The sequence below is a fragment of the Protopterus annectens genome, chromosome 9.part0, assembly GCF_019279795.1.
Source record: "Protopterus annectens isolate FY-2018-M chromosome 9.part0, PAN1.0, whole genome shotgun sequence".
Classification (NCBI taxonomy): domain Eukaryota; kingdom Metazoa; phylum Chordata; order Ceratodontiformes; family Protopteridae; genus Protopterus; species Protopterus annectens.
In genome coordinates, this window is record NC_056743.1 from 665,942,115 (window position 1) to 665,958,337 (window position 16,223).

The following is a 16,223-nucleotide window of genomic DNA, read 5'->3' on the forward strand; positions in this document are numbered from 1 at the left end:
CTAGCCAGAGTGTGTGTGGCTTTCACCACCCCTTAGGATGAGAATGCTATACCCATTAGTTTGCTGTGCCTCTGTCCAGCAGTGATACAGAGATGATTCCCGGGGTAAACCTACGATCTCCCATCCACTCGTCAAGATTTCTCTTGAACAGAGTCAGTGAGGGGCTCTGCCTCACATGGACTGGGATTCTGTTCCATAGTGTAGGGAGTCTCTGGGTGATGAATCTGTCCCTCCAGCACGTCCTATTTATATCCGTGTTGAGGTTTAAGTCTCTTGCTCTCGTGGCTCTGGTGGATTTGGATTTTTTGAGGTGGAGCATGTCCATTAATTCCGGGTTGGACATGGCCTTGTATGTCAGGCACAGATCACCTCTGAGCAGACGGTATGCGACTGAATAGAGCTGGAGTTTCTTCAGTTGGGCATCGTATGACATATGTTTGAGCCCCTTTATCCTTTTGGTGAGGAACTTTTGGGGTCTTTCCAACTGCTGCAGGTGTCGGGTAAGGTACATTCCGAATGGGGCGTTGTACTCAATCATTGGTCTGATAAGTGAAGAGTACAGGGGTACAATGACCTCTCCTGATCTGGATGTGAATCCCTTCATGATCAGGTGGGCAATGTAGAAGGTCTTCCTAACCACTTTGGCAATGTGAGTGTCAAAAGAGAGGTTACTGTCAACTTGGGTCCCCAGGTCCCTGATAACGTCTTCAGTGTTTAATGTATTACCACCTATGTGGTCATTAGGGGCTACCTTGTTTTTCCCAAAGGGTATGACTATACATTTTTGGCATTTAGCTTAAGGCCATGGCTCTGGCACCAGTTATCCATTTCTATGAGACCTTTCTGGAGGATGTCTGTGTCTGATGGAGTGTCAATTATGGTGCCCAGTTTGCAGTCATCTGCAAATTTTGTCAGCCACAATCCCCTATGTTTGCCTGCACTTCAGAAAATAAATGCCGAACAAGAGGGGCCCAGGACTGAGCCCTGTGGGACACCGCTCGTGACTGGCTTAGAGTCTGACATGGCACCAGCAACTCTAACCCTGTGTGTTCTGTCCTTGAGCCAGTTTGCAACCCATCTTGTGACATATGGGTTTACATCTAAGCTGGTGAGCTTTTCTATGATGCCCGAGTGGGGTATTGTGTCAACGCTTTTGCTAGGTCAAGGTAGGCTGTGTGAACTGCCTTACCCTCATCAATGGCCTTAGTGACTGTTTCAAAAGTCGACCAAGTTCAAGAGGCAGGATCTGCCCTTGACAAAGCCAAATTGGGTAGGATCCAGTGTCTGTAGGTCCCCAATGTCTTTATTTATGAGTTCCATTATGATCCTCTCCATAGCTTTGCAGACAAGGCTCGTCAAGCTTATGGGGCGGTAATTTCCAGGGTCCGTAGAAGCACCGCCTTTGTGGAGTGGGACCACAGTTGCCGTGACGCCATTCTTTGGGCACGTATCCTGTAGTAAGGCTAAGATTAAACAGCAGCCTTATGTGTGGGTTTAGTTCCTCATTGAGTTCGTGTAGCACACAGCCGGGGATACCGTCCGGTCCCATTGATGCTGTGTTTTTTGCTTTAGAGAGAGCAGCTCTCACCTGGGCATCTGAGATGTTTGGGAGGCTAGACTCTGGTGGGATAGATATTTCTCCTTTGGGGAGAGGGAGGGAGAAATTTGCACTGAACCTGTCTGCCAGTATGTTGGCAATGTCTGTGGGTTCAGTGATTTTTGGACCAATTCTGAGCATATCTGGGAGTTTCCACCCAGGTTTCTAACATAGCTAAAGAAGGCTTTATGATTGTCTTTTGTGTCATTAGCGATTTTTCTCTCAAAGTTGGCCTTGGATGATTTTATGAGTGATCGTAGTTTTTTGCTAGTATTGATCAGAGATGCCTTCCCATTTAGGGATTTTGCTCTGTCATGTAGTAGCTTTCTCCTCTTGTTGTAGAGTTTGTTTATGGCTGGAGTCCACCAGACCGGGCGCCTGCCTTTGGTGGAAAGGGTCTTGATTTTATTAGGGATTGCTTGATCCATACATTCCTGGAGGTGCTCGTAGAAGGCATTTGTAAGGGTTTCAGCAGCGTGGGTTGTGGTTTACACTGGCTTGGGGGCCTTGAAGGATACCACTCCAGTCTTAAGAAGTGTGAAGTTTGCTTTTGAGTAGTTCTTCACTGTGGTCTTTTTTGCTGGGGGTGGGGGCGGGATGTGGATCTCCAGTGAGATTAATTTATGGTCTGATCTCACCAATGAGGGATATACTTCCAGTGTGGAGCATTTTGTCCCCATGTTTGTGATGATCAGGTCTAGTATATTTTCTCCTCTTGTGGGAATGGTGACTAGTTGTTCCATAGCATTTGAGTTTATGAACTCAAGGAACCTTTGGGCTAGGGTGTTGGGGCTTGAGTAATGTTCCCAGTCTATGTTTGGGTAGTTGAAGTCACCCAATATGATGGTGTTTGGAGAGACATTCATACTCTCCAGTGTCTTCAGGAAGGCTGTGCATGGGTGTCTGAGTGTGTCTGAGTGTGTGAGTAAGGTGGTCTGTGTAATGTTTGCAAAAGCAAATAATCCTCAGTTTGACCTATGGTTAATTGCAGTTTAACTGGATGGTCTCCTGGTGAACAGACAATAAACTAGTGTTAAGGTACCAAATGAATATGGATAATCCCTAACTGAATTTGTGGTTCATACAGGATTTTCAACATAAAAGTAATACACAGTGTGGCTTTGCTATAGAACAGATAGTGGATTTGGTATAAAAGCTCAGTCAGAGCCTTGAACCAGAAAACAGACTCAGTGGACAGACATGATGCTGCTTTTGTTGTTACTTTGGAAGCTCTGCATCTTGAGGAAGTTTAGACTTCTGGCTATAAAGAATAAAGTGAGAATAGTACCCCATGTTCCAGTGGTCTGATGAGATAGATTGGATGGATGTTTTGCATAAGTGGCACTGGGTATGACTGATAGGGGGTGGACTAGAGAAACGCAAAGTGTAGGTATATTTTATAATCTTTTGGACCCACTGGTCCTTGGTGAAGATGAACCATGTGGCCTGGGGTGACAGGTATGGGCAGTGCTGCCAATAATCTTGCAACTGAGGAGCACTGTCATTAAGTGGGAATGCTGAAAAAAGCCAAAGAAAAGGAAGACAATGAGGCCAACGTGGAAATTTTCAAGCATGTCATCCCAGGCATATAAGGACTGACATTGGATAGAACCTCACCAGACCTTAGAATGACACCAGTAATTAAGCCAATATCCTGATATAAAACACTAAAGCTGATCATTTTGTCTCTGTATTGTGGCATCATTCTTGGTGAGTGGTAGGTTACTGCTCAGGGTCAGGGTCATCAAGGTACCACTCAAGGAGCTACATAATCTGAGAGCCCTCTATTCTCTTTCATGTAGCCAGGACTGATATCAGTGTAAACATCAAAACCCTATACCCTGCAGGAAAATCACTCGGAGAATGAAAATGCCTTAGAAACTTGGCTGTGGAGTGACCTGAGGTGCTGGTGTATATGTGGCAGATCAGCCACATTTTTAGAAAGGTCTTGAGCTGAGGCACAAGAGTCGTGTTGACTGAGCAGACTAGCTCTCACAGAGTGAATGAATGTGAGCTTTGTCCTTGTTCAGTCTGAGCCCACACCTGGAACACGAAATCAGCCGAAAAGAAGATGAGGAGGGGCACAGTGAATCTGACTATGGAGTCACCTATAACAAGTGTGGATACTGGACACAGAACCTTCTCTGGCATTGAGCTTTTCTTCTTAGGGCTATCGATTTTTGAACTTTGACTATAAAACTTTTTAATGTGTGTCTGCATGTCTTTATTATTATTTATATATTATTTATTTATTTGTTTTTGTTGACCAGGAAAATTCTGACTGGGCAAAACCCATTTTCAGTGGAGACTGGGGATAAAAGCTCCACATTTACATTACACATTGTGTACATTTATAATTGCAGGTAAAATATCTATACAGGAGCTTATTTACATGATTTTTAAATATTTTTTAAATATTTCGTACATGAACAAAACATTTTAACACAAAAACAAGACAGAGAAATTAACATAAACTGGCTAATTGTTGAATAGAAAAATAACATAGAGTAACAATTAATGTATTTATAGCATGATGGCTGGAGGGAAAATATCAAACTGGGGTGTTTTTGAGTTTAGTAATAGTTTACAGACAGACAAGTAGACTGTAGCTTAAAAAATAAGACCTATGAAAGGAGAAGCTATGGAAACAAGCAGGAAGATACATGGACAGAGGAAAAAATGTAGTTAGTGGTAGGGTGTGAGAGGAGGAGGAAAAGTAATAAAAGTTTAGGAAATTAGCGCAGTATGAGGAGAAGTGATACGGTACAGAAAGATTGGGAAGCACACTGGCTGTAAGAGTAGGAGAAAAGTAATCTGAGTAAAGCTATCCAGGTGAGCTGGAAGAACACAGCCACTTTTGGCACGGGTGCTGCTTAAGCAAAGTTTTGCAGCTATATAAGTTTTCTATTTGTTTTAACTGTGTCGGGATTTCATTCCAGTTTTGACACATAATGGGAGTAGAGACAGTCTGCTATTCCCTGATCTGATTCTGCTTCTTACACACAAGCATATGACAAGAAGCTACAGTAAAGTTTTTCATGAAGCAAAATAGCAGAAATGTGGTGGAAAAATATGCTGGATGAATTTCAAGAGCAAGGGAAGCAGCTCCCAGCTCATTTCATGCTGAGCGGTGGTGAAAAAAAGCAAAGAAGCCAGAAAGTGACTGCCTTAGCAGGTTACTGCTTACGCAGACAAATGACTGGTCACAGCATGTCAAGAGGAAAACATTCCACCTTGCTGTAATACAACACACGAGAACAAGGCATCATAGTATTCATGCTGCTTGAGTGTCTTTGAAATCAGGTTGGAGATTTATACTGCCTTTCTCTAGGAGAAAGTACAGCTTTAGAAGAATATTCTTGCGGTAATAGCCTTAATTTAGAATACATTATATGTTATACGCAGCAGAAATCACATTAAGAAAAGTGTATTACATATAAGAACAGAGATATAAGAACAAGTTGTTGTTGTTGTTTGTCTTTCGGCTTTTCCCGGTTAGGGTTCGCCACAGCGGAACTCCGGTCCGCTAATGATTGGCAGTTGGTTTTTATGGTATTGAGTTGCCAGCATGACTGCATGTGTTTGGATTTCAAATATTTATGTGGCTCAAATTATGTTAAATGTATCACCATGAATAAAACTCTGATTGCATACATCTTCCCCATGGAATTTTATACAAATTTAATTGCTACTTTAGTTTCAGCTTTGTAAACATTCTTTATTACTTGTGGAAAAGTAATTGTCCATTCCTCTCTTAAAAAAATAGCTATCAAGTCCCTCCAGTCCAAACTGGGCAAAAAGCGCCTACAATAATTTTCATATACAGACAACAGTAACATGTTTGCATCTCTACCTGGCATAATCCTTTCCTGTCTCCTGTAGCTATATCATGTGAAATTTGTGAGACAGGGCATAAGAGTTGTTGCTAGTATGGCGGATGTACCAGGGGAGATATAGCAGATAATATATGTTATAGCTCTGGAAGTGAGGATATTAGGGTATAATGAAATGTTTTATGTGATGCCCTCTGGAAAATTAATTTTCAACAGTTCTGATTCCTACATCTCCAATAAACCTCCAATATGCACTTATAGGGTTGTTGATACTCCACTAGATTCCTCATTGCTGGTAGAATAAAACAGGAATGAAGCATATCCTCATTTATAATCCACACTCTTTATAGACCCATTACTTCAGGCACTTCGACAGCAGTCCTACATAGATGTTTTCCAGCGAACCTCTGACCTAGACTCACCTCATGCATTGAGATATACAGTAAACGCAGAAGAACTGGTCGCCATTACACACAGTCAGGACCTACTGCATTTAGTACATGTTGAGTATTTTTTTTCAGCAATCTTTTGAATACTTGAGTGTCACAGCCATGAACTTATCTTATAACACAACATTCAGGACCTAGAATCATTAATTCAGAATGTAGAAATTATGGTACAAAGTTATGCTAACTTCCCCTACACTCTGAGAGAGTGAATCAGCCTGACTAAAGACGAATATCAACTATTTTATATACCTTGGTCAGTTGATATAACATCCATTAATGCCATGTGTGTTGTTAGAAAAAACATTTCTTCTGATATTTTTTAGTAAACAACGATCTATGATGGCCATAATAGCACAGGCAGCCACAGCAATATTTATCTTTCCAAACATGAAGCCTTCCTGTGTAAGCTCTGGCTCATAGATGAATAAAGCTTTGACTACAACCCAGGGGACCTGGGATCAATCAGCAGTCCTATTACTGGAGGAAACTAGTGCCTGGCAAGAGAAGGATGAAGGAACTGTGACCACCCACCTCTCCTAGGGTGGAAGGGGAGCTGCACAGATTCAGGAATGCATGCTCTGTTTGAGTATCTCGGTAGTGACTGAGCAACTGTTGCAGGTGTTTTTCTCAAGGGAAAGTATGTGAGCTTACATTGTTTATGGAAATGAGTGACAGCCCCTTGCTACACCAAATATACACCCAACCACAAAGTGCCAACTGGTCATGCATTAGGAGTAGAAGTAGGACCAAGGAAAAATCCTTGATCCCCACTATGGCTAATGACACCACTTCCAATCCCAATCCTCATCATGAGGAGATCAAATGGGTCAATCGAGTGATCGCGAGGGAATGCTTGATGGCCAGCCATAGGAATTTGATGTAAACAATATAAAAAATAAAAAAGCAAAACAGCTGTCTACAGCTAAATTGGTACTGCTAAACTAACTGAAAACATATATGGGTTATTATCTCCAATATCTGATAACCTGTCAGAATTTAAAAGAAATAAAGTCTAAAGGATGGGGGCTGTCATTTTTCACAACTGTTTAATATAGACACATAGTAATGTTACTTGCAGAAGAATATCCTACACAATCACAACATAGATTCCTATTTCATTAGTTATGTCTGGTTCTTCTTCCAGGATATGAAATGAAAAAATAATGTAAACATAGTGAATTTCTGCTTCATTGTTTATAAGCAATTCTTCAGGAATAAGCAATGTAATAAAATAAAAACACCGAGAACAGCAAGTTATATTTTTCCATTTTATTTTCCTGACAATCCCCTGAAAAGTGTATGATCCAAGAATATTTACCACAGTTTCCAGCAATGTTGTTTTGCTAAGCAGTAGACACCTCAATCCACAAAGCGTACATACTTTATGCTATCGGGGGCAAGCTAGTTTTGAGTCTGTTTACAAATTCCTTAAGCATTATGAACTTGCTAAAACAGCATCAACTGCCTCTGTTCCCACCCAAGGCAAGTATGAGAATTAAGATCTGCACACGTGGAGTAAATTATAATACCCTCCCTTTCAAAGGACTGCAAATCATATATCAAATGCTTCTGTACCCTGTAAATGACAAAAGGTTATATTCTGAAGAAGCCACACTTGTACCTTTAGTCTGTCGCACACTCTGGGTCAGGTCTAGGTTAATGGAGTTCTGGGTACGTGGTCATGGACAGATACTCAAAGTGCACAACGCCATATATTATTTTGCTCTGCCCTGAAGCTTCACCTTGCTGATCCTCCTGAAGGTACTAGCTTCCCTAACAGAATTCCTATGTGACAATAGCACCTTTATTCAGCAGCTATCAAGAGCTGGACATAGCTGTAGGTCCAGATCACCTCCCTAACAGAAAACTGAGCCTATAAATGTTGATACAGCTGGATATTATGCTGTCCAACACAGTACTTTGAGGCTAAAATGAATAAATATGTGACTTGGAAATCTTCAATATTTTTAATTGCAGAAATGTGTATATTCATACACACATTCTAAGATACTCATTTAGTTACTTATCTCAAAATTTAGTTATTACATTTTGGCATGATAACAAAGTATTTCCTTATTTTTTTTGTTATTTATTTATTACTCCATCCTCACATGTTCTGCCACTGGTCCTTGTGCCAATCAAGGGCAAAATCAGACACAGTAGCCTGTATTGCTACACAAGAGATTTGGACTCCTTTGTAAATATGCCTCTTGTCCTCTCCTTGAGTTAGACCACAAGCATGAAATACATGTAAAGGCAGGTCCTAAGGTGCACTACAAAAGCCTTTGTCTATGCATGCTCTCATCTTCCCCAGCCTGAACCCCTGTAGCTGCATGCTCTCATCCTCCCCAGCCTGAACCCCTGTAGCTGCATGCTCTCATCTTCCCCAGCCTGCCCCTGTACCTGCATGCTCTCGTCTTCCCCAGTCTGAACATCTGTAGCTGTATGCTCTCATCTTCCACAGTCTGCATCTCTGTACCTGCATGCTCTCATCTTCCCCAGCCTGCCCCTGTACCTGCATGCTCTCGTCTTCCCCAGTCTGAACATCTGTAGCTGTATGCTCTCATCTTCCACAGACTGCACCTCTGTAGCTGCATGCTCTCATCTTCCCTAGCCTGCCCCTGTAGCTGCATGCTCTCATCTTCCCCAGCCTGAACACCTGTACCTGCATGCTCTCGTCTTACCCAGCCTGATCACCTGTAGCTGTATGCTCTCATTTTCCACATCCTGCACCTCTGTAGCTGCATGTCATCCTCCCCAGCCTGCCCCCTGTACCTGCATGCTCTTGTCCTCCCCAGCCTGCCCCCTGTAGCTGCATGCTCTCATCCTATCTGACCTGAATCCCTGTAGCTGTATACTCTCATCTTCCACAGCCTGCATCTCTGTACCTGCATGCTCTCATCTTCTCCAGCCTGAACCCCTGTAGCTGTATGCTCTCATCCTCCCCAGCCTGCCCCCTGTAGCTGCATGCTCTCATCTTACCTGACCTAAATCCCTGTAGCTGTATGCTCTCATCTTCCACAGCCTGCATCTCTGTACCTGCATGCTCTCATCTTCTCCAGCCTGAACCCCTGTAGCTGTATGCTCTCATCCTCCCCAGCCTGCCCCCTGTAGCTGTATGCTCTCATCTTCCTTAGCCTGCATCATTGATGCTTAGGCACAGTAGTCAGACTCACACCATTGGTGGTGTAGCTGATGCCTCTAGTCCAGCAAAGATAGTATTCCCTAGCTGTAACCTTAAAGGGGTTACTATATGCTTTGTTTAACCTTTGCACTTATATGCCTGATCTTAATGCTGCCTTCTACTTGTCAAAATATATCAGTTCTTGTCCAGGCATACTTTTCATCTTTCTTGCAAACTTATATTTAAGCACTCAAGGGTTCTATGTAGAAATGGTAATATATTTGGTATGTGGCAAGTGGATTAAATCTTTAATTGTAGATTAACAAGCTAGCAATTGAAAGTAACAGATTTTTATTATTCAGACTGGTATGAATACTATTCTAGACTGTGTCATAGGAAAGCCAGATATAACACGCACTAAAATGAGCACTCTTTATAATTTAAAATAAGTAAAAACTTTTTTAATGTTAAATATGCACTGCTTACTTTAAACACTGTTTCGTTAAAAAAAGCAATCACTGGATTTGTTTTTTTTTTCTTCTTCTTCTTCTCTGAATCAACCCCTGGTTCTGTTTCTTCTGTCCCACAAATTCTGTTTATTGTTTCAGGTAGTAGATGAAAACTCTCCTGAATACCAGATTGACGAGCTTCTAATGCCATGTCTGGGAACGGACATTCAGCATGGAAAAGACTGCAAGAATCACCTGTGGAATGTTGCCTTCACAACCTGGGATACAGATAGTGATGTCATAGTGTCACTGGGCACTGATCCCACTCCTGACAATGCTCACTTTTCCTGTACACCTGAAAATAGCTCCACAATTTTAAAACAAAGCTGCAGCTACAGGTAACTACATTTCATTACTCCTTCTGTTATTCCTCCATGAGAAAGGAGACAAAGAAACAGGTAATCATGTAAACAATAGCTCTGAGTCTAACAGCTTGGCAAAAAGGAGTACAACTTTGAGACTGCACAAGATTTTCTCTGCAGCACTTTTATGATTATCATTCTTACTGAAATTCTTATCCCGAATTTGGTCAAATACATTGCAAATTATATAAGTATATTTATGCATATAAATCAATTGGTGTTGTAAAGGTGGCTCTGTTATCTAGGTTTCCATATTAGTCCTAGACTTAACACAATTCTAGTGTAATATGTAGTTATAAAATGGACCCAAGAAGAATTAAACTCCGATTGGTCAGTGCCTATTTCCAATTGTGTTCTTATAGCACTAACCTACTAACTGAACTATTTCTAACTCCCCAATTATAAAATAAATATCATTCAGTCATGAAGATGACAATAGTTGTCACCTATCTTAATTCTTCCAACACTGAGAGTCACATACCCCCATGCTGTAACTTATAGGACTGTTTGATACACTACTTAAAACCTGCTGTCATTTTCTGCTTCACAGCAGACTCCAACATCAATAATGAAAGCCTAATTTTCTTTTACAAAATGTCAGAATTGCTCACCACAAAGTCTGCATTTTTATTGTGACTGAATAATAATCTGTGTGTTACAAACTTCTCTTTAAATCCAAGCTCAATTATTTTTAGATGTGCAGACATATACTCCATCAGGGAACACTAATCTGACCAACTGAATTAGTAAATGCCAGCATACAAGTAAAGTAAGAGATTCCATTAAATGCACTGGTCTTAATATAACAAACTCATGCCTCACCCCCCACCAGGATCTTCAATTACTACTTAATATGTAGCTCTACTATGGCCAGGTATAAACAGTGTATTAATTTGACCTAATTTTTGACAAGACTTAAAGGGACACAATATAGACACCATTATTCCATCCAATAAATAATAATCAACCCAGATACTATACCTGCCTTATGTTTTAAAAACTTCATAACTTCACTGTCAAAGTTATACATACAGGGCACATGTGCCTGCTAATAAGGTAAAACCTTTGTCTTCCACACAAGATTTTACCAGTTTACAATGTCCAGAAACAGTGATCCTGTAGCCACAAAACCAGCGCAAAATAAAATAACGTTCAGAAAGTTTATTAAAACCAACAACGTTTTCGTCGCTACAAATGAGCAATAAAGAAGTTGCTCATTTGTAGCAACGAAAATGTTGTTGGTTTTAATAAACTTTCTGAACGTTATTTTATTTTGCGCTGGTTTTGTGGCTACATGATCACTGTTTTGGTTTATTTTCATAGTGTTTGTTTCCTTTTCGTTTTTTTTCAATTTACAATGTCCCCAAAGCAGCAAACATGACAAATCCATCAAAGCAGTAAAAGGATTTCCCTTTTTACACCATACAATCTAAGTTGCAGTCTGCAAACATAAGAGGCTACAGTGACTTTGAGGATTACTAAAGAGTGAGTCTTCTGATGATATGAGTGCTTGTAGACACTTCCCTGATTATTCACTTTAAGAAAGAGTGTCAGTTGTTAGTTTGGTCACTTAAAAGTGAAAGAGTTCTAACTGGGTAAGATCTCTGAGCAAAAGAATTGTTCATAGGTGTTTACTAGGCCAACGACCACAAGGGCATTTTTAAGCCTAGCCATGGATCCCAAATCTCTGACAAGTTCTGATACCCTTGTTAAGTGTAAGCATGGGCTTGGGAGATGAACCATTTACAGGTTACCTCTGTCCATTAGCGACATGGCTGCCAAACGAGGGATGAATTACCGGTTTCCCATCCAACTGCCCAAGTTGCACTTGAATTGGGTTAGGGAGGAACTCTGCTTCACATGGATTGTCCCCATGATTAAACTTAAACTAGCAAAAAAGTTTGAAAAACATCCAATTCTCCTAGAAGGGTTGACATGGCTTCAAAGGGTATGCCAGTGGACAAGGAGACAGCATAGCTAAAGTTCAGTGTCAATGCAGACAGGTCAGATTTTAATGAAATTATTCTGTGGAAGGAGCTGTTACTTGTCCTTGAAGAGGTTAAGAGGAGTCTGGAGAGTTTTAGGACATGAATGATCAGAATCTTACTTTGCAGTTGGAGATTGACCTGTAGGACAAAGCCCAAAGAAAGAGTATTCTTATTAATGGGGTGTTGGAGAAGGCAGTGGGGATGATTGTATCACCTTTGTGTAAAGTAAAATGGCGGAATGCAGTGGACAGCAAGTGACAGAAATTAGAAATGAACAGTCATGTGGCACTCCAGACATACTCTGAAGAGGAACCTAAGCAAATGATGGTGGACTGGAATGTAAAACTGAAATAAGATGGAATGAAACCAAGTGCACATGAGACAGTGGTCATGGCAATAAAAGGGGGAAATCAAAAGTGTGAAAACTGAAATAGAAGGAGAATGGTAGAACAGGTTAACAGCTTCAAGTAACTGGGAGGTGTGATGGAGGGAAGGGAGCTCTGAATGAGGAAGTCAAAGACAGAAGCATCTGCAGTCAACTGGTACAGTGTCAGCAGTAGTACATAACAAATGAATGCCAACAAAGCTGAAAGGTAAGGTGCATAAAGCAGTTTTCACTCCAGTGCTTCTGTATGGCACAAAAGCCTTGGAAGTCCAGAAAGAGCAGCTTTGGAAGCTTGAGACGACAGAGATGAAGTACCTGAGATGGGTGGTAGGATGCACACTGTGGGACAGACAAAGAGATCAAGACATCAGAGTGGAAGGTAAAGCAGCCCCTATTGCAGAGAAGGCCAAAGGGAACAGATTACCATTGTTTGGTCACTTGCATAAAAGCAAAAGATGCTTTGGTAATGCAGATTTGGGAGATACAGAAAGAATGTAAGATGAAATAAAGATTTCCATCCAAGAGATGGCTGGACTGCATAACAGAAGAATTGAGACAGTTAGACATGACTGCTTAAGAAAGTAGGAGAGGTGAATTTAAACCAAAAGATGAAAGCCCCCCCCCCCCCCAAACAGACACTAGCCTGGCTAACAACGGGAAAAACAATACTCCACCTTAAGAGTGAACCTGCAAGATATCATAAAAACTATAGATCAATAACTTGCCTTCTGATGACGATGTATAAACTATACACTGGAACTGATGCTGGCAGAGTTTAAAGTCATTTAGAAGAAAACTCAATCATGGCAATAGAACAAAAGGGTAATAAAAGAAAGTCATAAGGAACAAAAGATCTTTTGATGTTAAATAAAGTCATAATGGAGAACTGTAAAAAGGGGAAGAATTGAAGTATGGCATAGATTACAAAAAGGCATTTGACAGTATCCCACATTCATGGATAAAAGAGTGCTTAAAAATATATATGATACACCCTACACTAATCGATTACATTACAGTACCATGAAATAGTAGCAACAACTTTGCAGTTAAGCCATAATAAAGGACAAATTATTATTCCAGGGATAAGGATTCAAAGGGGGATATTCCAGGGTGACTCTGTCACCACTAATCTTTTGCCTTGCCCTTAACCTATTGAGCTGTCTACTTGATAGATTGGATCATAGCTATAATTTGGCTACCAGAAAACAACAAAGTATAAAGACTTTGCATCTTATTTTTGTAGATGATTTAAAACTGTATAGTTCATCAGAAGGAACTGAAAGCACAACTGCAAGTGGTTAAAATGTTTTCAGATGACATAAGAATCTCATTTGGTCTTCATAAATGTGCAAATGCAACATTTAAAGCAGGAAAACAGCACAAAGAAAACATCAGTTTGGGACAGGAATGTGATATAGAAGAACTTGCACAAGAGGGAGTGTATAAATATTTGGGGACTGATGAAGGATCATCAATAAAACATGAACAAATGCAAATAAAACTTAGTAAGGAATATTTTAGAAGACATAAATTAATCCTGAAAACAACATTAACATCTAGGAACAAAGTCCAGGCTACAAACCAATTTGCTCTTCCTTACCTAACTTACAATTTTGGAATGACTGGCCCCAAAAGTTGTTGGATAATTTGGACAGAAAAACAAGAAGGATGCTTCATGCTCATCAAATTATTTACAAAACTCAGTGCATGCCAAGACTATATATATTCCTCATTCTGAAGGAAGCATGGGTCTTCTCGAAACTGATTACATGCACAGATCTGCAATAGTGGGTCTGCATATATATCTGGTGACCTCAGAAGACCTAAACATAGTGAAAGCATTGAAACATGAGTAAAATAAGTGTAAGATGACTTCCCTGCTTAATTTGGCAAAAGCATATCTGCATCAAGCGGGAATGGAAATCAAACCAGAAGTAGATGAAAATCAGGGAGCAACTGCATTATCCAAAAAAAAAAAAACAAAAGAAAGAATATAAGATAAAGGATCAGATGAGAAGGCAAAAATGTGGAAAATGCATAAATATAGTTGCAAGTATATAAAAACTCTTGGAAAAATCTCACGTTGATCAGGATCAAACACATGAATGGTTAAGGAGAAGTGAATTTAAACCAAAAGATGAAAGGTTACTATTGGTGGCCCAAGATAGTGAACATACATTTTGGTCTACAAAGTCCATTGAACATGTGGGAGAAACAGACAGATGCAGGTTTTATAAAACAGAACTGGAAACAGTTGCACATCTTGTTGCTGGTTGTGATATACTAATGGCAGAAGGACTATATACTGAAAGGCATAATAATGTGGCAACTGTTGCATTGGAGATTGTGTAAACATTGTAATATTGAAGTAGCACTGTAAATGTGAGCCACAAAGCATCACAGAAAATAATGAAGTTTATATCACATGGGATCATCCATTACTGACAGTTCATAAAATAGATGCAGGAAAACAAGATATAGTAGTCCATGAAAAGAAGACAAAAGTAACATTGATTATCGAAATCGCTGCACACAGTGACTACAGTGTCTTATATACGGAGAGACACAAAATCATAAAATACCAGGATTTGCAGACAGAAACAAGGCCATTGTGGAGGAAAATGCTCAGACAGTTCCAGTAGCAGTAGGATCAATGGGTCTTATAAAAAAGAAGTTATAATCATACTTATTTTGCATTTAAATACTGGGAAAGTCCGACTGGACACAAGTCCTTTTCAGCAGAGAGAAAAGCTCCAACATATGTGACACATTACATAGTATAATAAAGTGGCACAATACATTGCACATTAAAAATATAAGCTTAGATAATAATACATTTGATTTACAAAGAAGTATCATGATGCTGACAAATGAGAATATTAAAACACTACATACTTGTCTAGTGAAGAGGTGATAGAACAAATGTAAAAGTGATTAGAGGGATGTAGAGCAGTTGCTATATAATGAGTCAGAGAATCGGCTCAAGGCAGTGATTATATCCTTCTTCCATTTAATTTGGATAAGAATACCATCTGTTGTCAGAATGGAATGTTTGCAGGTGGGTGTGGAAAGGGGGACTCGGCATTTGACTAGCCTGGACTGACACAATTGCAAACCATGCATCTACTAGGTGTATTTTTAGAGATTTTTAAAAATGTGATAAGGAAGATGTAGCTGAACTGTCAGCAGGCAAGGTATTCATCTTTTTAGCTATGAAATTTGAGAAGAGCTGTATTGTTAGCTCTAGTTACTTCAAGGAGGAATTTATTACTGGAGCATACGACCCTGTTGCTGGTGTAGGGATGCAATAAATTTTGTAGTGCTGTTTTTTTTCAGGGTGGTATAGATTCTTGTGGGCCAGTATAAGTTGGTTGTAAAGGAGGAGCTGAGGAAACTCAAGACAGTTGAGCTGTTTAAGGGCTGAGTATCTGTGGCAAACGTAGCAGTTTTGTCATAGCAGGTATCTAGTTTTGTTATATCTGACTTTCTACAACTGATGAGGAGTGGAGAAGCTTAGCGATTCCCCTATCCCTTTGCCTATATTCTAATTTCAATCCCTGGCAGGGAAGGCAGTTTGGCCAGCAGTCCAGATGTCCTCTTGGCCTCTTCCTATTCTAATACTTTTCCCTCTCTAGTTATTTGCTCCCAATACCTTGATTCCTTTTCCAGTTTTCTCCAGTAAATTCCATCCCTCTCTCGCATATTCTCTGTATCCCTAATTTCAGTCATCCTTATCAGCAAGATCTCCTTTCTCATTTCTTGTGTTGGCTTAGTTCTTATAGTACTTTCAGCTAATTTATGAATATAATATTCTGTGTGGCTGTTATTCTCCTTAAGGATCTGCATCCAAAATCCTACTCTGTCCTTATTTCGTAAATTTCCCCACTGCTTTATCATTATCCTTTTCCACTTTGAATTATAGCTTTCTGCTTTTGAGTCTTAACTGTGTAGCTCTAAAATATCACTTCAAATCGGG

The 16,223-nt window shown here is 40.1% G+C and overlaps 1 protein-coding gene across 1 annotated transcript in view; it reads left to right on the plus strand.

Annotated features, from left to right (window-relative positions):
• Positions 1 to 16,223, plus strand: part of LOC122811422 (von Willebrand factor A domain-containing protein 7-like) — a 405,726-nt gene that overhangs the window by 377,951 nt on the left and 11,552 nt on the right. Inside the window, exon 14 of the mRNA XM_044083258.1 lies at positions 9,612 to 9,850. Coding sequence (XP_043939193.1) covers positions 9,612 to 9,850 — 239 coding nt within the window. The remainder of the gene's footprint in view (positions 1 to 9,611; positions 9,851 to 16,223) is intronic.